The 24,208-nt window shown below is 33.8% G+C and overlaps 3 protein-coding genes across 7 annotated transcripts; 1 reads left to right on the top strand and 2 right to left on the bottom strand.

The window, feature by feature from the left end:
• Positions 1-647: 647 nt before the first annotated feature.
• Positions 648-4,994, bottom strand: LOC133675300 (probable galactinol--sucrose galactosyltransferase 2). 2 transcript variants are annotated; one of them, XM_062096639.1, is made up of 14 exons: positions 4,570-4,993; positions 4,111-4,376; positions 3,886-3,976; positions 3,742-3,790; positions 3,573-3,664; positions 3,361-3,468; positions 3,153-3,272; positions 2,627-3,037; positions 2,386-2,527; positions 1,953-2,020; positions 1,698-1,832; positions 1,376-1,602; positions 1,190-1,278; positions 648-1,104 (listed from the first exon to the last, which is right to left on the bottom strand). In XM_062096639.1, the coding sequence occupies exons 1-14, from the start codon at positions 4,746-4,748 to the stop codon at positions 823-825; spliced, it is 2,259 nt and encodes a 752-aa protein (XP_061952623.1). In that variant the 5' UTR covers positions 4,749-4,993; the 3' UTR covers positions 648-822. The 2 variants fall into 2 exon arrangements, with proteins under 2 accessions (XP_061952623.1, XP_061952624.1); XM_062096640.1 differs by lacking the exon at positions 3,153-3,272 and having other exon boundaries at positions 4,570-4,994.
• Positions 4,995-8,620: 3,626 nt separating this feature from the next.
• Positions 8,621-15,905, bottom strand: LOC133676134 (E3 ubiquitin-protein ligase RGLG2-like). Of its 2 annotated transcripts, XM_062097724.1 has the most exons (12): positions 15,704-15,905; positions 14,571-14,821; positions 13,978-14,062; positions 13,751-13,891; positions 13,552-13,665; positions 13,368-13,465; positions 12,433-12,512; positions 12,251-12,356; positions 12,029-12,156; positions 11,693-11,933; positions 11,461-11,517; positions 8,621-11,352 (listed from the first exon to the last, which is right to left on the bottom strand). In XM_062097724.1, the coding sequence occupies exons 2-12, from the start codon at positions 14,796-14,798 to the stop codon at positions 11,272-11,274; spliced, it is 1,359 nt and encodes a 452-aa protein (XP_061953708.1). In that variant the 5' UTR covers positions 14,799-14,821; positions 15,704-15,905; the 3' UTR covers positions 8,621-11,271. The 2 variants fall into 2 exon arrangements, with proteins under 2 accessions (XP_061953708.1, XP_061953710.1); XM_062097726.1 differs by lacking the exon at positions 15,704-15,905 and having other exon boundaries at positions 14,571-15,158.
• Positions 15,906-18,958: 3,053 nt separating this feature from the next.
• LOC133675469 (rhodanese-like domain-containing protein 11, chloroplastic) lies at positions 18,959-23,134 on the top strand. 3 transcript variants are annotated; one of them, XM_062096856.1, is made up of 10 exons: positions 18,963-19,195; positions 19,283-19,378; positions 19,606-19,713; positions 20,121-20,217; positions 20,447-20,486; positions 20,590-20,664; positions 21,483-21,570; positions 21,698-21,765; positions 22,609-22,681; positions 22,772-23,134. In XM_062096856.1, exons 1-10 carry the CDS (start codon positions 19,034-19,036, stop codon positions 22,853-22,855), a joined length of 891 nt encoding a protein of 296 aa, XP_061952840.1. In that variant the 5' UTR covers positions 18,963-19,033; the 3' UTR covers positions 22,856-23,134. The 3 variants fall into 3 exon arrangements, with proteins under 3 accessions (XP_061952841.1, XP_061952840.1, XP_061952842.1); XM_062096858.1 differs by having other exon boundaries at positions 19,056-19,195; positions 19,288-19,378; XM_062096857.1 differs by lacking the exon at positions 21,483-21,570 and having other exon boundaries at positions 18,959-19,195.
• Positions 23,135-24,208: the final 1,074 nt, after the last annotated feature.

The raw sequence follows: 24,208 nt of genomic DNA, 5'->3' as shown, positions 1-24,208 counted from the left end.
AAGTTGTTTTTTTATTTCTAAAGGTTAGTAAACTTGTTTTGAGAGACATGTAAAAATAAAAATTTTCTATCAATCAAACATGTTATTTTTATTTTATTTTTATATAAAAATATAAAATAAAAGACATGAAATATAAATAAATTTTTATTTATTTTTTTGCCGATGAAAGATTGACACACGTGATAAGATATTTAAGTTATCTTATTATAAATATAAGATTCCATAAATAAAAATTAACTAATAAAGTAATATCATGTGGTATTAAAAAAAAATCTTAAAAACTCTACAAATTTCTTTAAATAAAAGCTCCCACCTTAGTTAAAAAAAAAATTATTGGAGTTAAAAGAGTTAAAAAAAAGAAATTAGTTAAAAAAATTTTCTTCAAGACAAATTCTTTTTGTAATGTGTACCAAAAACTCTTAAACCTACTACGCTATTTAATAAATTTAAACACTTTATAAAAATTCATCAACAACACTTTAAAAATAAAACAAATGTACTCTTTAAAGTATCAAATCATTCTCTGCAATACACGTCTAAATTCACGTTCCAACAAAGTATAAATGTTGACTTGATTTCACAAATAAATCAAGTCGTATATCAAATTCAAGAAAAAAATTATATGACTTTATTTTTTTATAAGAATATTTTAAATAAAAATGATACACAATCATATATTTTATTAAATCAAATATTTATACAATTGTGATTGCTTAATTTAAGGCTTAAAAAATCGTGTCTACAGAATCAATTAAAGCCAAATCCTGGAATGGAACTCTTGAACTTTTGTAGAATGCATATTTCTATGGAAGGACAAACACCCTAATATATGAATTCAATCTCTCTTAAATTGCCTGTGCATTCAAGTTTGACCGTCAATAATCCATTTTTGTCGTTGTAAGTGAACTCTTCTTCTTTCATGTCCACCCTGCAAAAGGTTGGTTTAGTGTTGGAGTAGGCTCCAAATCGGCCACCGCCTCGGCCATTGACTTTGATTGTGTAAGATGAAACATCGATAATGCAGTTCACAGCTTCCACTGCTCCTCCTGAGTTGTACATGTCAAGCAATCCTATCGGAGAAAACTGAAGATTCTGACCAAAAACCTGTTACATAATAAATCAGCCTGGTTCTGAGTAGACTTTACAGGAAGATAACATAATGGTAAAGCAAGGAGGTTAATTTACTGACCTTAATTGGAGAGATGGTATATATCTCGTATTTTAGAGTGGTCAAGGACACCTCAAGAATCCCTTTCTTTGGCAGCATGGAAAGAGATCCTGCAACAGGAAATAATTTACCAGAAATTCTAGACAAGTTGGTTTTGGATGCAGAGTATCTGATAAGATAAAGAAAATGACGGATTGGAAAACTAACCTGAGTTGAAAGCATAGACTGCACAATCTCCATTCCAATCTTCACTGGCAATATCGTCGAGAAATTCAACATCAATAGGACTCACATGACCTGAAAGGGATGAAGGCCCGGAAGGCGCAGCAGGTATTTCTTCAGCTTCTTGTTTCATAGGCCAACTTCCTGCTCCTTGGCAATTAAAAACACCGATGACCCCAGTTAACTTGTTCAAGTTCCATATTTTCAACAAACTACAAAAGAGTTGAAAGCACAAACTGATTAGTAAAAGGCCAGTTAGATGTTTATTATTGACACTTGGGATTGCAATCTGGGATAGCATGTTCACCTTTTCGCATCCATGACAGGATCTTCAAATAAGCAATCTCTTGTGGGACGGCCAGCATGTCTAGCTCTCAGGATAGACCCGTCAGGCAACACGAGCTTCTTAAGGATTTTGAAGTCATGAATGCCTGGCTTGTCACTGTATTCATATGAAATAATAAAATATTTTTGCAATGAAAGGTATGTAAGAATTGCATAGATTTTTCCCGAAGAGATTCAAAAATCTAAAGAGAGAAGGGTCTTAATCATTTTGCCTCACCTTACATATACTGCACATCCACCCAATGCTCTTGCAGCACCATGGAAGTCAGCAGTATCATGTTTGCTCTGAAAACCAAGAATGAATATTACTTTTGTTTCTGTAATGTTAAGCTTCAGTACTATTTCTCATAAAAAAAGAAAAGAAAAGAAAAGAAAAGAAAAGAAAGTTTCCACTTCTATTTGTAGTTAATTGTTTGAATACCTATGCTTCATTTTTTTTTAATATCTGGATACAAAAATGATGTCTATTTGTAATTTTTAAAAAAAATCTGTTCACTGGGTTTCAACTGCAGACAGTTTCTGTAATACAAAGCTTTTCATTAATGCAACTCATGAAAAATTTGATAATTATACCAGGTTCCATGCATGATACAGAATATTCAACTACATGTTTATTAGATATCATTTTTGGAATATGCAAGATATCTTACATGGAACATGTCCCAGTCTGGAACAACAATCTCCCCAAGAAGAAAGCTGTTGAAAGCTACAGACGCAATGTGCAAGGTCTGAAATGTTGGCTCTCTTGGCATGAAATCCTCTGATGCTCTTGCAATTGCACTTCTCTTCGAACTGTCAACAAATATTCACTGTAATCAGAATTACAAGACAGTTCTGCATATAACTTGGCGTTGCATATTTTAAGATTGAAAAGGCAGGAAAGATGAAAACCTGTAAATTGAGTCAGAGTTGTGACTCATGCAACAAATTAGATTATTTTCTTTAAAGTTTCTTGAAATAGATTTCTCAAGTGCTTCCTGATACTGTCTAGTCAACGTCACTCGACCTCCACATCCAGAACCTAAAGTTTCAATCAGATTCTGGACGTCCACCTTGACTCCATCTACACCATTGCTTGCCAGATAGCTATGAAGATCATTGTAGAAATCAAATATCTTACTGGGATCAATGACTCCAACTCCATATTTCTCCAAGCTGTCCATTGCAATGTCTCTCATGTTCCCCACATTACCAGGTGACTGAATTGGATATACAAGTTTTGGGTTGTACTTTTTCATTGAATCAGATGATGGAAGAACCCCTCCCCAATAACCAGCTAAAGCGTGCCACACATAAACAAATCTGCATTTATCAAGATTTTCTCTATGGTTAACTATACAATTACAATAACAATAGAAGAATCTCTACGGTGAAAAAAAAATTTAAATTCAACATCCAGATTGGTAGGAATGGTTACTTTAATCCATATTTCTCTTTGATGGTATCAATAAATTCATGCAAATTGGTGCAGCCTTCATCTGGACCTGAACTTCTGAATTTTCTATTTTCTTTTATATCTACCAATCTAGTAGCAAACCTGTGTAGATAGGAAGAAGTGAAAATGCTTATTTACCATTTCAGGTTAAAACAGGAGGAATACTCGTCAGATTGAAGATTAAACTTACTGTGTCCCTTCGATAAGAGGTTCACCTTCCTTGCGAAATTCATTCACTGTGTCTTGCCATCCATCATCAATAATAAGAAACTTTGGTGAACACCCACCTTCTAAGAAACTGTTAGAAATCATAGTGCAAATAAACAACATTAATAAAATTCCATCAGATAAATAAATAGGTTTCTTCCCACATACAGAAGGTTCTCTACTTTCTTATTGTACCTTTGAAGACCCTCTTTGATTCCTTGTGGATTTACTTGAGTGTAAAAAGCATCCCAAGTACACCAGCCAAACCAGTCTAAATGAGCAGGAATCTGCCATAAAACCAGTCATTTGAAATGAGATTTTACTGTCATCCGTCTACATTTTAAACAAATACTAAACATTATACCTTCTTGTTCTCAATGTGGCAAAAGGTCCCCTTGTGTTGCTCCAGTATCCTGTATGATTCATCAATGGTACATACAAAAGGAATGACATTAAGAAGAAATTCATTAAGTAAAAGATCATAAATTTATGTTGATGTGAAACATACTTGACAGAATTCTTAATAAGCTCAAAAGGGTTCTCCCCTGAGTTCACAAATACTGCTTCAAGTGCTCGTGAGGTTTGGACATTAGCATCTCCTAAGAAATCATATCAAAGAACCGAAAACATATCACAAGCAAACACAAAACATACGAAATTGAATTGATACTAAAATAAAGCCTTTAATTGAATTATATAGAAATCAGTGAAGGCAAAATAATCTCAAACTAACCGCTTTCAACGCAGAAGTGGAGCTCATTTTCCGAAGTTCCTTGCAAACTAGATCGAAATAGTCCATCCAAGACAGGCAAGAAAAGAATGTAGAAAGTGTTATCAGTTGATGTTTCAGAAGAATTCACCTCATCATTCAGGGCAGATTCCTCTGTTGCTTCCAACAAAAGCATTTGAGTTTCCATGGGAATTTCACTACCGGATTTCCCAACACGAGGTATCATCCACCAGATTTTGGCCCTAAAAAGGCACAAGAACCTGTACTTCCTGTAATGACCAAATAAATCACAATGAAACGACTAGTGACACGGCGCAAACAAAATCAAGATGAGGGCCTATTAGTTCTTGATGTAAAATTCTCAAGTTTGCATTTCCTTTTTCAAATAGAATGTGAAGCCAGATAAAGTAAAACGAAACCAATATCATTAAAGCAAAAATTTCAATAGGTACAGAAACTTACTCAAGAACTCCAAGGCTAAACACATGGCGAGAACTAGGAGATGGAGATGTAGCACCAAAGAAAGCAGAGCCATTGCTTGCCGGAGAAACAAGAATGTTTTGCGGAACTCTGCTCAGAACCACCTTGCCTCTCACCATGAGGCAGCCATCTTTGATGATAGGCGTGGCTTTGATTGTCATTTTAGTCGAAACAAAACTGCAATTAGTATTATGTCTCTTAAAAAACACAGGTACAAGCTTTTGCCCGAGGGAAGTTATAAGACCAATCTTGAAGACTAGTAAAGTTTGTTGAGGACAACTGGGGAATGAAAGAATGCGAACAGATTTTGATGGGAAAAAAAACAATGTGTTGAGAAGTTCACCAAACAAGGCAGCTATTTATACTCGTATTTTTCCGGCTGCTGTGTTTTTTCTTTTTTTCTTTAGGGGAAACACCCTGCTTTTACTTTTATATATATATATATATATATTTTGATTGTCATTATCTTTATCTGCCATTAAAATAACTGATCCTCAAAGTTCTCGACTTTTCTTATGATTAATGTTCCGAACAAAAATACAAAATGTTAGTCGACAAGATTGTAGATCAGATCAGAGAATGGAACTTTCGGTGCACCGAGTCATTGTTTCTGGAACCTCTTTATCCTCGTCAGCAAAATGGTCTTGCATTTACTGTCTTGTATTTGACCGGTATTGGGAATTTTTTTTCGACGCATAATTTAATAAAATGAGAGAGAAAAATAATATAGTTTCTTATGCCTGAATTGTGGCATGGAGTTAATTAATTGAAGTTTATTAAAACTAGGGCAGATCTGAATGCGCGGAGGTCAAAGCTAAAGAACAAGATAGGTTAAGACTGGAAAGTCCAGCAGACGTGCCCATGAGATGGATTGTAGTCATAGTTTGATTTTGACTCGGTATTTCAATATTGAGAAAGGTTGGTTCTTGATGATGGAAACGGGTGGCCAGACCAGCTGGGCTATTCTGATGACAAGATTACATATTTTTGTGAATGACTTCAAGTCGTTGGTTATTTCACTTTTGTATAAGATGGTATGAGAAAAATTTAAAGAAGAAAAAAACAAATTAAATTTATATAAAGTATGGAAGGAAAATCTGGGGGAGGTCGTTCCTAATTAATTAAAAAGTAGTGGAATTGCAAATATCTCATACTTTATGTGGATATTTTTTTAATCGTGTGATCAAGTAATTTTTAATGAAATAGATAATAATCTGGAATGATGAAAATTAGTTTTGAAGACTTTATCAAATCTATTGCTGAGCCAGATGAAATTATTGAGATGGAAAATGATAACAAAAAGAAGAAGAAATCTGTTTTGAAAGCCACACAAAAGAAAGGAAAGAGGTGCAAAAGCAAGAAGAAGAAGATTGTTTCTATTAAGCTGGTTGATATGTCAGTGTCAGACGATGGTATCAGGAACGGGAGCAGACAACTTCGTGGGATATAGAAATAACCTTATGAACTCTGAGTATGTGTGAATGACACTACGAAATTATTTAATTTTTGATAAGTCTGTGTATGATCTTTGTCTCTGTAAAAAAAGGTTGTTTTGTCACAAACTCTCTTTATTAGTAAATGTCTTTTTGACATACAAGCTCTTCTTTTTAACAATCTTCTCATTCTTTAATTTCAATTGCTCCTCATATATTTTTTTAGGTGTCAAAGATAAAAAAAGTTATAGGTCTTCCATTCATTTCAAACGAATACCTATTTGTCACTTCATTATGCACAAGAATGGTACCCTATCGTTTAAGTTGTTTCTCTACCTTCACGGCCATATGCATCATCTCCTTCAACTCCATATAATGATGTGACTCCATAATATGAGTTATATAATCATTAAGGTCATTAATGAATTTAGTCATAGTAGCCTTCATAACCTCCTCAACATTAGCTTGAATCATAGCAAGCTTCATCTCCTTGAAGTATCAATCAACACTTTTTATACCTTGATTCAAACTCTGCAACTTTTGATGCAATTCTCTATAATAGTGGCTAGGCACAAATCTCCTCCTCATAAAGGATTTTATCAAATCCCAAGTATCAATTTGCCTCTTATAATTCCTCATGCGGTTTGTTATTAATTAATCCAACAACACAATAGCATAGTTAGTAAAAACAATCACAATAAGCTTGACTTTCTTAGACTGAATAAATGTAACACTTAAAAACCCATTTCACCTTCTTCTTCTATTTTAAATAAACTTTTGGATCATTATTCCCCTGAAAAGTTATTATCAACTTAATTGTATCCAAACCTCCACCTAACTCAGTATTATGATCCCGATACCTATAATTACCTCTCTGGCTAAAATCATCACCATATCATTCCCCTACAAACTGACTATTCTACTGCTATCCAAAACATTTCTCATATCCCACAGACACATCTTCAAAATTAACATCACTCATGTCTGCATTATCAGTCATAAACTCATTCATATTAGTGTTAACTCGTCTAGCAGCTCTCTAACATTAAATTATCTTCGCTCAGGCCTAATTCAAACCATACCATGATCATTAACACGTTGCCTCTCCAACCTATCTTCAAATTCATTGGTCGTCTAATCCATCCGTTGTTCATAATGTGTAACTAAGTTACAATTTCATTGTCTCCTCTTTATGGTGCCAAGTTGCTTAATTCCAACATCTTTAGATCTTTAAATTGGTTATTTGATAAGAAATATATATTTTTCACCCTCTTCCTTACGTATTTAAACTCCCCTTGTGTTTCACTCAAATATAGGTTTTTCACTCAAATATGTTCGCTACGCCTTTTTCGTCTTATCTTATCTTTCTTCGACTCTTGCAAAACTAAATTTCAGAGCTTAAATCTAATAAATAAATTGATGAAAGGCCTTGAGGCTTCACTTGGAGAATGGTGCTATTGCACTAAAAAGGCTTCAGAACCTTCCCTTGAAGATTGTGGGGCTATTGCCTTAGAGAGATCGCATATCTATTTCTTGGGAAGCGGTGGGGCTATTTCCCAAGGGAGATTACATACCCATCTATTGGAATCCTTAGGCTTTAGCCGGAGAATATGAAAACATAATTATTTTGAACAAGACATTCATAGATTAAAAACTTATATTCTTATTTAGTATGATATAATATTAAAGGATCAAAATGCTAAAAGTGAAAGAGAGTATTTCCTTTTATATCTTAGAAATGATAATTGTTCGTCTTGACTACTTTTATGATTTTAAAAGAACCATCCCATTTTAACCGGGCTCTTCCTTGCTTTGCTCATGATGGGAGTTTCTTTTCAAGAATTAGTGGAGATAGCCTTTAACTATCAATTTAACTATCAATCTATCAATTTATTTTTTCAAAACATAACATTTTTATGTGTCATATTCTTTATCACTGTTGAACAAACAATATTTCTTGAAAGTGCGAGTATTGAATGATGTTCTCATGGGCTGAGGGTATTGAATCTTCTTTGCAGTAAACTCTTTCATTTAAATTTAAGCATGCTAAGAGATGTACCTAATTTTCGCAGTTCAAGGTAAAGAGGCAGCTACAATTGGGAAAAAATTGTGGCATTGGTTCAACATCATATATATTTTTTTCCTCTCTGGCTCTGGGTTTGCAATCACAACTTCTGCAGTCCGATTGATTGTCGATAATATTCACCAATACAGCTTCTTTGCAGATACATAATATGTTGCGAACATGCATCAACCTATTTATCTGAAGGATGTTCTTCACATGTTGCCATCGGTTGTAATGAACTTGTTGATTTAAAAGAAAAATCACGAGAAAATAACACCTACCTGCTGCATACGATGTGTTCGAATTGAAATATCATAAAAAATACTCGTTTTTTGAAAGTTAACTTGCACCTTTTTTTCATCGAATTCAACATGTTTTTATAATTGAGTCGATGAACAATTTCTTGGATTTTTTTATTACAAAGAATAGATTTGAACTCGAAATATCTATTGATTAATGTCAATTAAGATACGTTGACAATAATTGTTTATTCTAAATATAATAAAATACCTCCATTCACGAATAAAATAAAATATAAACCGACAAACTATAGTTTATTCAAACACATTATACGAGTGCTGAGAAAAACTACACATTATACACAAGCAAATTTGATTGCATAGAAGACTCTTCATGCAATTTTTCCAAGAGGATATCTTGGAGGCAAGCCATGAAGGCTGTGAGCTATAAAACGTCTCTCACCACATTTGAAAGGTGCACGGTTGACCTGCATAACTAGAAAATTTCCACCAAAAAGGTCGTTAATATGAGCCTGGCCATTCTTCAGCCTCTTCCATGCCTTGAGCCAGGAAACTTTAACCCTAGAGAATAACCTAGCTCTTTTCCTCAAGAACCTTCTCAAGCCCGGAACTCGAAGCTTCAGACGCTTCGTAATGGTGAACTTTTTAAGCCTAGAAAAGTTCCTTACCCTCCTCAAAGCTCTCTCTTCCTCAGCTTCCTCATCGAACCAACCTTCGTGTCCAAGTCTGTAATAATAAGAATATTTTCTGACTGATGACATGTCAAAGAGAGATGTGGTTAATGATTCTTGAAGAGAACCCAGAAGAGTTTTTGAAGGAAATCAGAGTGTGGTGTTTTACTTCCCATTATCTAAAGGGACAGATCGGTAGCTAGCTAGTCTTGTTATCTTTAAAATGAAAGTGACAGGAGACAGAAAGTCGTTGAGTGTATTCAAGGCATCAAGAAGCTGAAATATGCTGGTGAGACTGGGACATGCTAATTAATTTTTTTAATTAGTAAGGAAGAGATTTTAACCTCAGATTTTTCGGAGAGATCTACAAAAGTGTCGGTAGATGCAGATTAATTTATCAAGAAGAAAGGTTAAGATAGTGTTGTTACCGACAATAAAAATAGCAAATGTACGTCTTTTTCTTCGAGTTATGATTGCATCAGACTTAATTGCTCTGATCAAGTCCTTTAAAGCAATTAATTATTATTAGATTAATCCCACGGCTCCTCCAATCTAACATTTTTCAAGAATTTTTTCAAATCAACTCAACCCTGATCGAATAAAAGCAATTCTTAAAAAATAAAAGTAGGAGAATGCGTTTAGTGGAGGTTGAAGTAATAATGTATAAAAAAAATCCAGAACAGGAAAGGTATATCTCCTTGCATTGCATGATTAGGAATTCATGTGTCGTCAAATTCAATACTCTTTTGTTGATAATACCCTTAGCTACCAACCAAGCCTTGTAACATTCATAGAGAGATCAAAAAGAACCAAAGAAGAGGTGAGTTTGCAAATCAACACGTCAATTTCCCTTATCATCACTGATTTCCACATGGGATGTCATTTTGGCCTCAGTGAAACAAATTGTATAAAGAGGGTAAAACAACCTTGACTAGGGAAAAATGTAGGACATGATAATGTTTGAGCTGGCATGAACAAAAGGTCATAGGGTAAGTATGGATAGGAGGTGGGTGATTTGAAGGAGAAGATGAAATGGATGAGCTAGTGTCTGTGAAAATGTTAAGACCAAAATACGCAGGCAGAGTCCTAGAGATGGATAAATGATGAGAGACAGTACGAGACTGTGTTGGAGTTGAAGAATAGGAACTAGATGGAGGGGTAGACAAGGGACCGATGATGGAGTAGTGCAAGGAGTTCTCTAATCGAGAGACAGAGGAGAAGGAGGTGAGGTAAAGGACGACACCATGAGATGAGGTAATAGGGTAAACACGAGAATTCTAATCCATGGATAATCAACGACAAGAGGATAGGAAGGCAAAGGTTGTAATGATGGAGAGGAAACTAATGAAGTCTCATGGAACTTACAATGATGAACGGCATGCATATGACGAGTTGAAATATTCATGCAACAACATTCTAGTTGATCCAGACTATAACCAAGGAAGATGGACAGGGCAAGGTGAAAATAAAGTTTATGTTTGTTATATTTATGTAGAAATTGAAAGCGAAACAAAAAAAAATAAAATTGAAATGCATTGTGAGGTTATCATTTCAGAAGTTTCAAAAAATAAGATTGTTGTTGAAGAATTAGTGTAGGCATTTCGTTGATGAGAAAAAAAAAAACCAGTTTTGAAGATATAAGAACAAATGTTTGTGGGAGATAGCATATCCGAGTAAGGTGAGACCGATTTCAACAATATTATAGTGATAGCATTCCATAGCCCTATTTCATAATTAATAAATTTGTCCATATGGCAGAAAATAGCATATAAATAGTCAAAACAAAGAAACTCTAACAAAAACCAATAAATAGGTTTATGGCCTACTATATAAAATATGTAATAAAACAATATAAATTAAGCCTAATAATAATAGGTTCGGCTATACTCCATCATCTACAATCAAGCACGGGTGTGAACTATATTTCCAGGTCCGGTGTCCCCGCCACCTTAATCAGGGTAAACTTAAATTCAAACAACAATACTACATAATCAAGGCTGCCAGCTATGGAACCCGGCTTCCCATAGCTGATCAAACTATATATAGTTAAAGGCAATGAACAGCCAGAACTGCTTTATTTACAAGGCTAAAGATCCTGTGAACAACCTTCCATCTGATCTGTTATGCACATCCACACCAAGTAGTAATCCATAGACATAGCATAACATGGAGTTGCAGTGCTGACAATAGAGAAATACAATATTTTGGGACAAGCACTCACTCGGTTGTTTTTCGTTAATGCAAGCAGATGCCATTTAATAGAGCTTTATTCTGGTGTGGATGGTGCTTCGACAGATGGGGCATAACTGGAGATCTTGACCACAGTCACAGCATGTCTGCAATTAAATAAAGCTTAACATAAGATGCATTCCCATTTATATGCTAGAGATAGAGAATTGCGTGTGGATGTGTGTGTGTGTGTATGTAGAGAGAGTTATATTTACCTGATGTCCACAACTAAAGGCCATATCCTTAGGGTCGGTGAGGCAAATGGGACAAAGCTGTTAATGAAAATAAGAAGTTTAAATTCATTTCATTCACTTTGGATCTAACATCGTAACCGTGTTCTATAAGAGTAAATGCACTAGCAAGACTATTATGAAGAAGCACAATGTGAAACAAAAGGAGTCTTTAAATATTAACTCAATAGCATATAGGTATGAATACGTGAAGTACATGATTATCAGAAGCAGAACTTCCAGGAAATGCTGTGCCATCATGTCTGTCAGAAGAAGGCGCACTTGGACGAGTGCTGCTTGATTGAGCAGGTTCTGGGTTTCTGAATGAATCTGCACCAGCACCATACCGGGGAGAGGGAAGAGGAACCCTATCAATGCCCTTCCTGAATGAATCTGCACCAGCACCATACTGGGGAGGGGGAAGAGGAACCCTATCGATGCCCTTCCCTCTAGTAGCACTGATAAAGAAAGGAAATAAAAAAAAAAACAATTTGCATTCAGCACTTCCAGGGCAGTAAAAACCTCTGTGTAGTGTAGAGAAGTCAAAAGTTACCCCAAAATATTAAGCTCTAGTGTTGCTTTATACTGAGAAGGTATTTCCATCAAAGCAGAAAGAGAAAACTCTGCTTCTTTTCTGGATCGGTCCATGTTCTTTGACATTATTTTTGTAAAATTCACAAACTACAAAAGGTAGCATTTCCCAGTTTAGCACTGACCAAGAACAAGTTAGGAACTACAGAACTTGAAAATAAAAGTGAAGATAAAAAATTCTTGCCTGGAAATTGTCAAATGCCCGGGCAGGGATGTTATCATCAAATTCCTTCATCATGTCCCATGGTCCATCTCCAACCCCAACTAATATAATGGACAGGGGGTACTCACTGCAAACTAACAAAGACATCAAAAGGATTTTCGGGGAAGAAAAGGCTACTTATGTAACAAGGCTAAACATCTTACCTAGCTTTCACAATTGCTTCAACAGTTCCCTTTTCCTGCGGGCTTAGTTGGCCACGCTCAGTGTCAACACTTCTTGTCACCTGTGGCAACCCACAGTTCATATAATCAATCTTAAATAAATGAGATAAAAGCGAGCATGTGTGAAGTGAGGACAACATATGTTGTTGCTGCATGTGATAGGTATTGAGTGTGGAAGAAATTTTAAGCAGTGCTATTGAAAATTTTAGTTTTTCGTTGTACAAGCTCCAAAGCTAGTAATTATAAGTGATCTCACTTGCTTTCTAATTATTATTTATTTTTATTTTTTTGAAATACTAGCCACTTTGATTAATCAGGAACTCAGCTGAGTTGCTTAGCTCATTAGAAAGTTAGGTAAGCCCAGCTATGTACCCTGAGGTGCTGCCTGATGTGCTAAACAGCTAAAATCACCAAACAAAATAACCAGAAATCAAATAAAAAAGAAACTCTATCAATGCCAATGAAACATTGGTCCGGTGATCAAGGACTAAAAGCTGAGACATCACAGTTAGAGTACCATTTCAAATCATCCCCACTTCAAAATATTCAACAGACCAAAATAGAAATAATAACATAAAGAAAATCCTACCATACTTCTGTTGATCACATTCCCCTGAGCATAACTTCTTTCAGTATATTTATTCAGCAGCAAGATTGCTCAGTTACAAAAACATTAAAAAATTCAAATGCAGCTTTCTCACCTGAAGCTAAGTTGTTTAACGGAATTTCAAGGCCAGCATCAAAGTTATAATTATGCTGGTACAAAATAGTATCGTTTCTAATTATTTCAAATGCCACAGAAGGTTTAAAAATGTCATATATCCAATTGGGCTAGAAAGGTGAAAAATTCATCAGTTGCAACTTTTTGCTGGTAACTCATTACATTCTATGAAATATCAAACACAACCACAAAGTACCTGCCCATCAGCTATTATAAGCAAAACATGGTACTGGCCGCCACTTTGCTCAACTATTGTAATAGCCATTTCAATGAGAGGGGCAAAAGATGTTGGTCCTATCACAATACAAAAAATATGAGAAAAGTCAGTAAGCAGGAAAGAAACCAAGAAAGAAGCTAAAGAAAGGGATTCGATTTGCAACCTGCAAGTCGTAGCTGGGGGGCCAATTCTCTATATCGTGTCAAAACTTCTGCAAATCCATTACAAAACCTCTCATCCGGAAAAAAACTGAAAACTTCTTGATCATGCGTTGATGCTGATAGTTTATAGAATTACATTTATAAGTTATCATGAGGATTAAATATTTTAGCAGTCAATGCAACACTTGTTCCGAGAAATACCATCTCCGAATCCAAAACAGGGAATTAAGTTATCCTCATCAAAGGAAGATAATGTTTTTCCAATGATAGATATTGCTTGCTCATAGGGATTTTGCTCATCTCCAATGTGATGCAGGCTTCTCCTGTTGAATGACCTTGCACCTGATATTTAAAAAGGTTAACAAATTAAAGCAACTTGGAAAAAGGAAAAGAAAAAAAAGCTTGAATATGCACTATTAAGGTCAAACCTGTCCACTCATTGCTTTTTGTGAAATCAATACCGACAATAAGATTTGAAGACTCCAAGCCAGCACGTGCCAGGGCATCAGTAACCTGTGAATACTTTGATTTTAGCACAACATCACACTCTTTGTTGCAACAAGATGTTATCACAATCAACATTACCAAATTCATTACCCAGACATTTAATTATTTTCTTAAGAGATCAATATCTTGGTTTCATTAGAGTAATTCACCCTTGTCCCTGAGAATGGTCAAAACATTAAAAACAAGCTTCAAAATTCAAGATGGTATAAATATTTTATTATTTCATGCGAAGCAAATCTATAACACATTCTCAAAGATAGCATCCCACACACTTTGCAACAAAGATCAGCTACATTTAATTAGTTCCTCCACGATTGTACTGTGGTTATGCTGATACACAGAGAAATTAAAAGGCATATCTCACCTACTCCAGGCTATTATAAAAATCTATAACACATTCTCAAAGATAGCATCTCCCACACTTTGCAACAAAGATCAGCTACATTTTATTAGTTCCTCCACAACTGTACTGTGGTTATGCTGATATACAGAGAAATTAAAAAGCATATCTCACCTGCTCCAGGCTATTATAATTATCATCTATCCTTGAATACTTTCTCTCCAATCTCCTAGAATTTGGTGCTTGATCACCATAGCTCTGAGGTGGAGGTGCATAGTGCTGGTATGCTGTATGTTCTTGGCTTGGTTGAGCATATGGTGACTGGGGATAGCTGTTATGACTCCATGATTGTGAACTAGAAGGATAGCGTGATCTTGTACGTGTGGAGAGTATCCCTCCCATTAATGCTCCAAACTATCAATTCTCTGCGATTCCAACGAATTCAAAAACAATTCACTCTCCCAAATAGATGAAATGGAAAAATAACCATCATCATGGGAACTAAGTCTTTCTAAGAATTGGTTTTGGTAAACCTTTCTTTATGGTTGATAAGATACTTCTCTAAATATTTAAGTGAAAAGTGGCACTCTTTAAAGTCTCAATGATAAATACTACCACAAATTCTATGAAACAACTTGGGAAAAGATATAGTAGTAAAGCTAGATAAACTCCTAATTAAAGGGAAAGATTCCTTTTCGGCCCCCTCAACTACATTGTTTAAAAACAAAATACTGTGTGAGGAAGAAAATGTTGATATAGCCATAGGGCAAGAAAGTTCAAGGAAAGCAAGTATTATTAGCTCATGAAATTGAAAACGATAAAAATCAGACATGCCAAAAACACAGGTCAATTTCTTTCCATTTCAAAGTTTTCTTATCTGGTTCTGATGTGGGACCTGAAAAGGCAACCTGCAAGTTGTTGCCTAATGTAAAACCATTTAGTCAAGACTCAAGACATTCTATGGCTCAAGAGTGCCATCCAAACTCTTCAAAAAGACAATTATACAACCTGTTTTTCATTATTGAAGCGCTACTTTTTCCACATATATCTACTATCTAGACTTTTCTCATTGGTCAATAACCATGAAACACGGTTCCAAATTTGAAACCGGAAACATCAACATACTTCTCTAGTACTCCTTCAGAATTCACACCAGTGATCATACAAATTTACAGTCACAATCTACATTCAGTATTCAAGAAAAACTCGTTTTTTTCCAAATTCCAGATCAACCCATTTTTGTTTTAGAATGGTTCAAGAAAAGAAACAAGATTCTTTATACTAGAAGAATTAAATAAAAAAGATACCTTAACAAGAGTTGAGGTTCCTCCGCATTTCCACAAAGGGTGAGAGTGATATCAGTGGGCGGAGGAGTCCACAAAGATAGACAGCAAAGTGGAGATGGTTGTAGGGTTAAAGTTGAACTGAAGAAAAGAAAGTAACGTGGATGTTTTGTTGTTTACTGCATCGCATTGAGAGCTGGTTCTTGGAAGTTTCCTTTCCTTGTACAAACTGTTCCTTGTTATCGTGGTATGGGGACGCCCCAACTCCTACTTTCATTTTTCTCTTCGTATTCCTATTCCAATCTTGGTATTACGCTTGTGGATAAAATTTTAAGTTAAATTTTTTGACACTGTCAAAAAGATTAATTAAGAATTAGAAAATTGATGGTTCTGTTTAATAAAATAAATTATAAAATTTATTTACTAATAAATTATAAAAAGAATTTTAATATTAACTAAAAACTGAAACAAAAACTAAGAAACAAATTCACTCAAGGATATTTCATCTCATGTGAGCACTTCTTTTATATGTTGTTTATTGCATAGAAATTATGAGCAATTAAAATTAATATCTAAAAATACTTTGTTCCCTTAGTGATTAAGAGGTGAGTAAAAATTTGAAAAACTGATTAAACTGAAAAAATAAATAAAAATAACTAAAAAACCGAACCGTGAAAAAAAACCGATTAAACCGATTAGAATTTTGAAAAAACTGACTGATTTTGTTCGGTTTCGGTTTTACAAGCCTGAAACTGAAAAAACCAAACCGGACCAAAACCGAAAAACACTGGAAAAAAACCGAGCCAACCCCGAAAAAACCGAGCCAAACTGGTTTGAACCGGTTTTTATTCTAAAAAAACTGAACCGAACTGAAAGCGGTCGGTTTGAACAGGTTTCGATTCGATTTCGGTTTTTTTTTAAAAAATCGGTTTGGTTACTTTTTTTTATAAAAACCAAACCGAACCGAAAATGATCATCCCTACTTAATGATATTAATAAATGGAAAAAAGATTATCATTTTTTTGTCGCATCAATTTTAGTTCTATTTTACCAATAAGCTCACATTTGAAAGATCATCTACCAATAATTAATTTCTATGATAACCTTCATGTATTTAAAAATTATCATTAAATTGATTTTTTTTCCTTTTCTTTTGGTTTTCTTCATAAAAAACTTTCATAATTAATTTTTGTATATGTACAGTTTTTCTCATTTGTAATATTGTTTATAGTTATAATCTCTTTATTTTATATTACCATTATTGTAAATGTAGACTGTATTCAAATTAAATTACAATTGTAAAAGTAATTAGATGGTTACACGTTTAACTAACATTATTCATGTAAAATATATATTATTATTATTATTTATAATGAATTCTTTATCTTTAATATTCATTAAGTTTGATTAATAAGTATAAAATAAATATAAAGTTTTTAAGACAAAAATAATTTATAAAAAGAAATTATAAAGTGATTATAATCATGTGAATTTCTATTGCATCAAAATATTATTCTTATTTAACACTATATTAAAACTACACATTCATTAAAAATGTTGAGACTAGTACATATTATATATTTTTTTCTTTATGAAATGAAACAACTGATCTTATAAGTTGGTGTATGAGAGATACCTGAAATTAATATGTACGTGCTTGTTAAATAACAAGTACACTGAACTAACCCGCATATGAATTTCATATAGAGATATTACCAATGTCTATAAAAAGATTTACGTAGTAGTTATTTAAGTAATTTTTATATTTGAGATTATAAAATTATTTTATATAGAGAATATTATGTTTTGATTTTGACCACACGTTACCTTAACTAAAGGTAATAATATAAACTATATAAAAAGGTATTTTGAGTGATCAATAGATGACTCATAATTCTAAGTGAATTAAAAAATATATTATATATGTTCTCAAATAGTATTATTAAAAAATCTTTGCGCAAGGTGAAATAAAATTTAAAAAGAATTTAAAATCTTATTTAAAGAATCAATGCCTATGATGTTAATGACATATATGATTTGACATAGTAAACATGGGAATATGTGATATTTTTCAGGGAGACAAAATGATATTTTACCATTAATAGAATTATCAGGTTTTTCTTATAAATAAAATGATATATCTTATATTTTTCTTAATTGAAAAAACATAATAAAAATAAAAAAAGAGAGTTAAGACTCAAGCATAACAATCATTCCTTTCTAAAAAAGTTTATGAGATTTTTGATTTAGTATTTTGTGTAAATTATTGTTAGTGGTAGGATAATATGACGACTCAATATTTGCAACAAACTAACTTTGAAGAGTTTATCAAAACCTAGGAAAAAGAATTGATCTTGAGATAATCTTCACACAAACTTTAATCAATCTTATATTATCTAAAAAGAAATTAAAACTACCAAAGAAACCTAACATAACCCCCCCTCCCCTACATGTAAATACTATGAAATTTGAAAAGTAAAATGTAAAAACAAATTACAACAACTTAGAAAAAGTAACTAATAAAAAACTATTAAAAAATACCGTTATTGTGGAAAACAAAATAAATCCAACTCAATCAAATTAAAGATTTTAGAATTTCAATAAAATAAAATGAGAGGTTTTTAGGGAACAACTCATGAGTTAAAAGAGATTTTTTTTTATTAACGTGAGTGTCTGGGTGAGCTTGTGCGCACCTTGACTAATTCCACGGTTCATGAAGTTAATGATCATGTAAGTTTCCAGTGGTTCTGAGGTTTGTGAAACTCGAACTGGTGATTACTAGGGAATAAACCTAAAACCTCAAACTGGTGACTATTAAAAAACAAACTTAGAATCTGACCAGTTAAACTACACTTATTAGAATTGTTTAAAGAGAAATTTAATTGAGAGGGTGTCATCTAAAACCAAGCATCAAAATAAAGAAAATATTAGTCATTGGATGTCCATCAAAATGATTTAGTGGGCTTTGTGCAATTTAGAGCGTGTTTGGCAGTGTGGTTGCGGGCGGGTGCTTGTCAAATAACTTTTCGTGCCAAAATGCATTTCAATGATTTTTTTTATTTTTTAAAAATTATTTTTGACATCAGCACATCAAAACGATCCAAAACGTACAAATCATATTAAATTTTAATAAAAAAAAAAATTTCAAATTTTTTGAGAACGCAGCCGCAGCCGCGTTCCCAAACGGTGCCTTAGCCTATAATGTAGAATACACAAAACCCAATTCAGGTGATGGATAAGACTAATCCAGTCAAGTTTGTCCCAAGCATATAGCTATCCAGAATAAGCAAACTGGATAAACTAATTAAAAAAAAATCTCTAAAAACTCGAATCTCTCACAGAAAGCTCTTAACAATGGATTCTCTTGAACTTCCCTCTCTCAATGCTCACAAAATCTCACATTTTAACTTGCCAAAAGAACAAAGCACAAGATTGTTATCAAAAGTGCATCACTTCAACTCTTCAATGCAACCACCTTCTTTGAAACTCTGTCCAACTTATAGAGCTCAACGTTCAGTATGTCAAGTTTCAATCTTTCTTGATTTCTTGTTATTTTTATATGGGTTTGTACATTAATTGTCCCTTTTTTTGTGCTCTGATTAGCGAAGGAGTGTGATACAAATGCAAGCTGGTGATGAAGACTTTGAATTGAAGCAAATGAGAGACATGGCTGCTGCTAAGAAAAGATGGGATGCTCTGGTATTATTTAAGCATCATAGTTTGTTGTTTATGTTGTCTTAGTATAATGTTACTGGTTTCGACAAGGAAAAGCACGAATCTTGGATTCAATTCTTCTATCATTGTCTCAAGTATTTAGAAAAAAAAAGTGATTTTATTGCTTCGAGTTTTTAGATTGACCTTCTAAATTCAAGTGATGTGCTTTATGCTTTTAAGTTCGATAAATGTGACTGTTTCGTTATGTGTAGATTAGGGAAGGAAAAGTAAAGATTCTTACACCAAGGGAAGCTGGGTATGCAATTCAACTGTCTAACAAACCTCTACTTGATGTTCGTCCCTCTGTGGAACGGAAAAAGGTAGGATAGCTTTTCTCTTGATGCTTGCTTTTTTAACCCAATTGGGATTTCTATTTGCTTTACTAACTAGTTCTTAACCCAAATTAACATAGATATGCCAACTTTTATTTGATGAATAGCTAGTATTTGTAACGGTAAATTTCGCAATAGCCATGCTCTATCTGTTATTATCATTGAAAGCATTATATTGTAATTTTGCCATGTAGAGGTCTTACGTTTTCAATGACTGCTCATATTTCTCCCATAATTAACTCATGTTTTGCTTGTTCTTTGACAAACTGGTAATTGAATCCTTTTCCTTCCCTCATCCCATTTCCATTTATTGGAAACTTTTGTCATGCTCAATAACTATATGGATGGTATCATCTCTTTCATAATTGAGTTAATGACTTTTCGCCTGTTTGAAGGCATGGGTTAAAGCCTCAACTTGGATTCCAATCTTTGAAGCTGATGATAATTTTGATGCTGGAACTGTTACAAGAAAGGTCACAAATTTTGTGATGGGTATTTTTCAATTCCTTCTCTCATATATTTCAGTTTTCGTAGATTATATATTTGTTAAACTCATGAGCTGACCATATGCTTTACATCATGTGTTAACACATCTACCGGGCCCCTGAGCAGGAATGTGATGATATTATATGATTGTTATTTGGGCATCACAGATAATAACAATAATAATAATGTTACTTGGGAATAGTAGAATCATCTCAAGTGGTTTGTGTTTTTGTAGGAGGTTGGTGGAGTGGTATGCCTACATTGTCTTATGACAAGTACGTGTTGAATATTGCCATTTTCCTCCCCAAAGTACTTGGTTTTACTTTTTTATCTGCTTAAAAAATCAGTTCCATATTCATTTGTTTCTTCTTTAACCAGGCAGTTCCTATCAAAGGTTGAGGAGAAGTTCCCAAAAGATGCAGACCTTATTGTTGCATGCCAGAGAGGATTGAGGTGAACTCTTAGTTTAATACAATCACAACTGCAGATATCAATCCATCAACATGCATTTGTAGGAGTGAATTTGTCATTTTGTGTTTGCAATAATTTTTATCATTCCAGAAGAATCATTTTGTTTTAGTTACATGTCAAGCAAGGTTGTGTGAAATATATGGGCAGCAACATGTGATTTCTCACCATGAGTCAGACATGCTACAGTTTCATTTGAAGAAACTAGGATATATTATAGCAATCGCATCTTTCAATGTGATTTTATGTCATGGACTTGAACTTGATAGCATGTTCTGCAATAATTTCATCTGAAAGAATGAACTTTTGATTTAGTTAATTGTGAGATTTGATATTCTTCGGATGCCCAAGCAACACTAAACAATTGATTGGATGATGGAGATGAGAATTCCTTTCTTTTCTAACGCAACGTAAGAAGACCATGACACGGACACTAATATATGTGGAAACTTAATGGCTCTAGAGAATTGCTGAACAGTTTGGAACTTATTTAGTGTAGTCAGTCAACATAACATGAAAAAGGGAAAAAAAAGGGGCAGGGGGTAAAAGTAGAGCCAATTTATTGTTATTCAGTCATGTGTATTTGTTTATGTGGATCTTGATTTACCTTGTGCCTATTCTTGGCCCAGGCTCCATCTATTATTTGTTGATGCCGGTTAGCTTAAGTTGACTAAATAATGCGTTCACTGACCTTAAAAATGCCATACTTAAGGAAAAGAGATATGAGGTGGGAAAATCAATGTAATTGTCATTATATTCGAAATATATTTGCTTGCATCATTTCAACCATAATTTCCTGGCAGATCTCTAGCTGCTTGTGACTTGCTAAACAATGCTGGGTATAGAAACCTTTTTTGGGTCCAAGGGGGTCTTGAGGCTGCTGAAGAAGAGGTATATGCATTTCCAATGTGAAGTTGAACACTCCCTTTCATTCTTATGCATCACCTTCTCATTTTATTTTTTTCACTTTATGCTAATCAAGTAAAGAAATTGAACAAGTTTAATGATTCTGATGTAGGATTTTATCGGTGAAGGTCCTCAGCCCCTTAAGTTTGCTGGAATTGGTGGGGTTTCTGAATTCCTGGGGTATGTCTCATCTTTACCACCTTCTAATATTTAACTTTGCAGGGGAAAGTTTGATGTTTTTTCTCCTTGTAAATGTACCTGACAGTCTCAGATATGGATCACTGACACAGTACATGAATAAAATGTCTATCCTGCAATACATAAGTTGTCTATGATGGTATCATGCCCAAATATGTAGCAGATGTATCTATGCCTTTCCATGATTATGCATGGTCGAATTCCTGTAAATGCTTGTAAGTTAAATTGGCATTGATTACTCTGGTTGTAAGTAATGGTAATGCTGGTCGTGTTATTCAGTCGTGTATTTGTGCATGTGGATCTTGCTTTACATTGTGCCTGTTCCTGGCCCACGCTCCATCTATAATTTTTTATGCCAGTTAACTTATGTTGACTAAATAATGCATTCACTGACCTTAAAAATTCATACTTTAGGAAAAGAGAGATGAGGTGGGAAAATCAATGCTATTATGGACGATATGTAATGGTAATGCTGGTCTCCCGTGGATCGGCATCACAATCAATTTTGAAATTTATGAGTTATAGTTATGGTCTGTGACTAAACTGTGTCCTTGTAATTTTGGGTATATCTGCTTGTAGAGAGGCTTCAATGCAGGGCGATATATATATATATATATATATATATATATATATATATATATATATATATATATATATTATCATACCTCTGGTACTCTCTTGATTTTTTTTTCATGTTAACAATTTCCTATTATGCACTTTAGGTTGACAAATGAATGTCTTTGGCCCTATAATATTTGAAACTGTTATATAATATCTGACCTTTCCATACTTTGAATTTGTTGCTAATTCCCGCATGACTTTCAGCTGGACAGATCAGCAAAGGGCTGCTGCTGCCAAAGAAGGTTGGGGTTATCGATTATTGTTCTCTGCTCGTCTGGTAATCGTATATATTTTTTTATCTCCTTTAAAATCATCTGCAAAGTCCAGTTGTTAGACTAGAAAATTAGTGTCTTTGTTTCTGGCACAGGTTGGAATCTTTCTCGTTGCGGATGCCTTGTTTATTGGTGCTCAGCAAGTAGGTCGCTATATTCAGGATCTAAGATCACATTGAGTTGAGCTTGAAGGCACATGATTGATTCACCAGCATGTTTTTGCATTTCCAGTGACAACATAGACTGAGATTGCATGGGATACCAATTTTGAAGCCAAGAGTAGTGTAGAATGCCAAGTACATACCTCCTTCTCATGTCTTTACTGTTCAATCATGTTGTATCTAGGCATGACTTTATTCCATGTGCTATGATGTATGTGCTCTGAATTATGTCTCGCTATATTCAATTATCCAAGAGAATTGCTCAAGTCCTTATTTATGGAGTTGATAGTTTCTTCACATAGCTTATTTTTCAATGTCATGGATGTCGTTTACTTTCTTTTTTGAAATGTTAAGAGTCAATCCAGTTCTCAGGCAAAGCAGATCAGGCATTTACTAGTGGCACCATTGTCATTTGATTGGTATTAATCCTATTTACCCTTAATCTTATTTATTCCACCTAAGAATGCATACGATGAAAAAAAAATGTTTTTTTTTCTCTTTTAATTTAGTATTTTGTGGCCTGAGGAAATGTATCTAATTGAAGCTCAAAGGTTACACAACTTATCAGTTGATTATGGTGTTCAGTTTCCAACACCAACGACTAAGTGATACCGGGATGTATAAATATGTAAATATAACCGGTTGCTCATATAAATAATAGTTTTTGCTCATTACTCTATGGTATAAAATCGAACGAACAAATTCATTAATTTAAAGATACATATTACCCATCACTTTATAGATACGGAGTCAAGTTCACTGCTTACAAAGAAGGAACAAAACTTATTAGATTGCTAAAGTGTCAAGTCAAAGACTTTTTAATTCAAATTATGCCAAAAGATTTGAATACATGTTCTAATTCAACACATATCCAAATAAACAACTTTGATAAAAAACTAGGCAAATAATAATTATCATATGTTTTATACCCTTAAAAATTACAAACAGACATTTAAAAAGCTTAAAAATTAAATCAAATATAACTCCTTGTAAAAAACTCTAATGCATGCATGGTTAGATAATCTAGAAAGATAATATTTTTAACTTGAAATCCTTTTGGTATAAGCTTATTTTCCCATCTAATGAAGAAATGAAAACTTGGCTCAAAGTTGGCCTATAGACCGACTGTAAACAATATGAAGAACTTCACTCATTTACATTGCCAATCGAAACTCAAGTAACTCAACATTAATAGAACTATTAGGGGACACTCCTATGTCATGTTTTCCTAGTTGAAAAAGATTCATTTTCAGGTCATATGTGTTATCATCACCATAATAAGGAGCTAAGTTAGTCACATTAAATGTCTAGAATGTCTTGATGTGCGAGTAAGTTAATCTTGTAGGTGTTTTCATCAATCCACTTCAGAAC

The sequence above is a fragment of the Populus nigra genome, chromosome 16 (genome assembly GCF_951802175.1).
Source record: "Populus nigra chromosome 16, ddPopNigr1.1, whole genome shotgun sequence".
Lineage (NCBI taxonomy): Eukaryota > Viridiplantae > Streptophyta > Magnoliopsida > Malpighiales > Salicaceae > Populus > Populus nigra.
The sequence above is the reverse complement of the archived record's forward strand: the minus strand, read 5'-3'. Positions and strand labels throughout refer to the sequence as shown.

Excerpts from the sequence above, each read along its gene's own strand:
- LOC133676134 (XM_062097724.1), bottom strand. The coding sequence starts at position 14,798 with ATGGGAGGGATACTCTCCACACGTACAAGATCACGCTATCCTTCTAGT. Across the intron at positions 13,466-13,551 it reads CCCCCAGCTACGACTTGCAG|GACCAACATCTTTTGCCCCT; the intron begins GTTGCAAATCGA and ends GTATTGTGATAG. Across the intron at positions 11,934-12,028 it reads CTAGAGCTTAATATTTTGGG|TGCTACTAGAGGGAAGGGCA; the intron begins GTAACTTTTGAC and ends TTTCTTTATCAG.
- LOC133675469 (XM_062096856.1), top strand. The coding sequence starts at position 19,034 with ATGGATTCTCTTGAACTTCCCTCTCTCAATGCTCACAAAATCTCACAT. Across the intron at positions 19,379-19,605 it reads AGAAAAGATGGGATGCTCTG|ATTAGGGAAGGAAAAGTAAA; the intron begins GTATTATTTAAG and ends CGTTATGTGTAG. Across the intron at positions 21,766-22,608 it reads GGGGTTTCTGAATTCCTGGG|CTGGACAGATCAGCAAAGGG; the intron begins GTATGTCTCATC and ends CATGACTTTCAG.
- LOC133675300 (XM_062096639.1), bottom strand. The coding sequence starts at position 4,748 with ATGACAATCAAAGCCACGCCTATCATCAAAGATGGCTGCCTCATGGTG. Across the intron at positions 3,038-3,152 it reads AAAGAGAAATATGGATTAAA|ATTTGTTTATGTGTGGCACG; the intron begins GTAACCATTCCT and ends TGATAAATGCAG. Across the intron at positions 1,603-1,697 it reads CCTGTCATGGATGCGAAAAG|TTTGTTGAAAATATGGAACT; the intron begins GTGAACATGCTA and ends ACTCTTTTGTAG.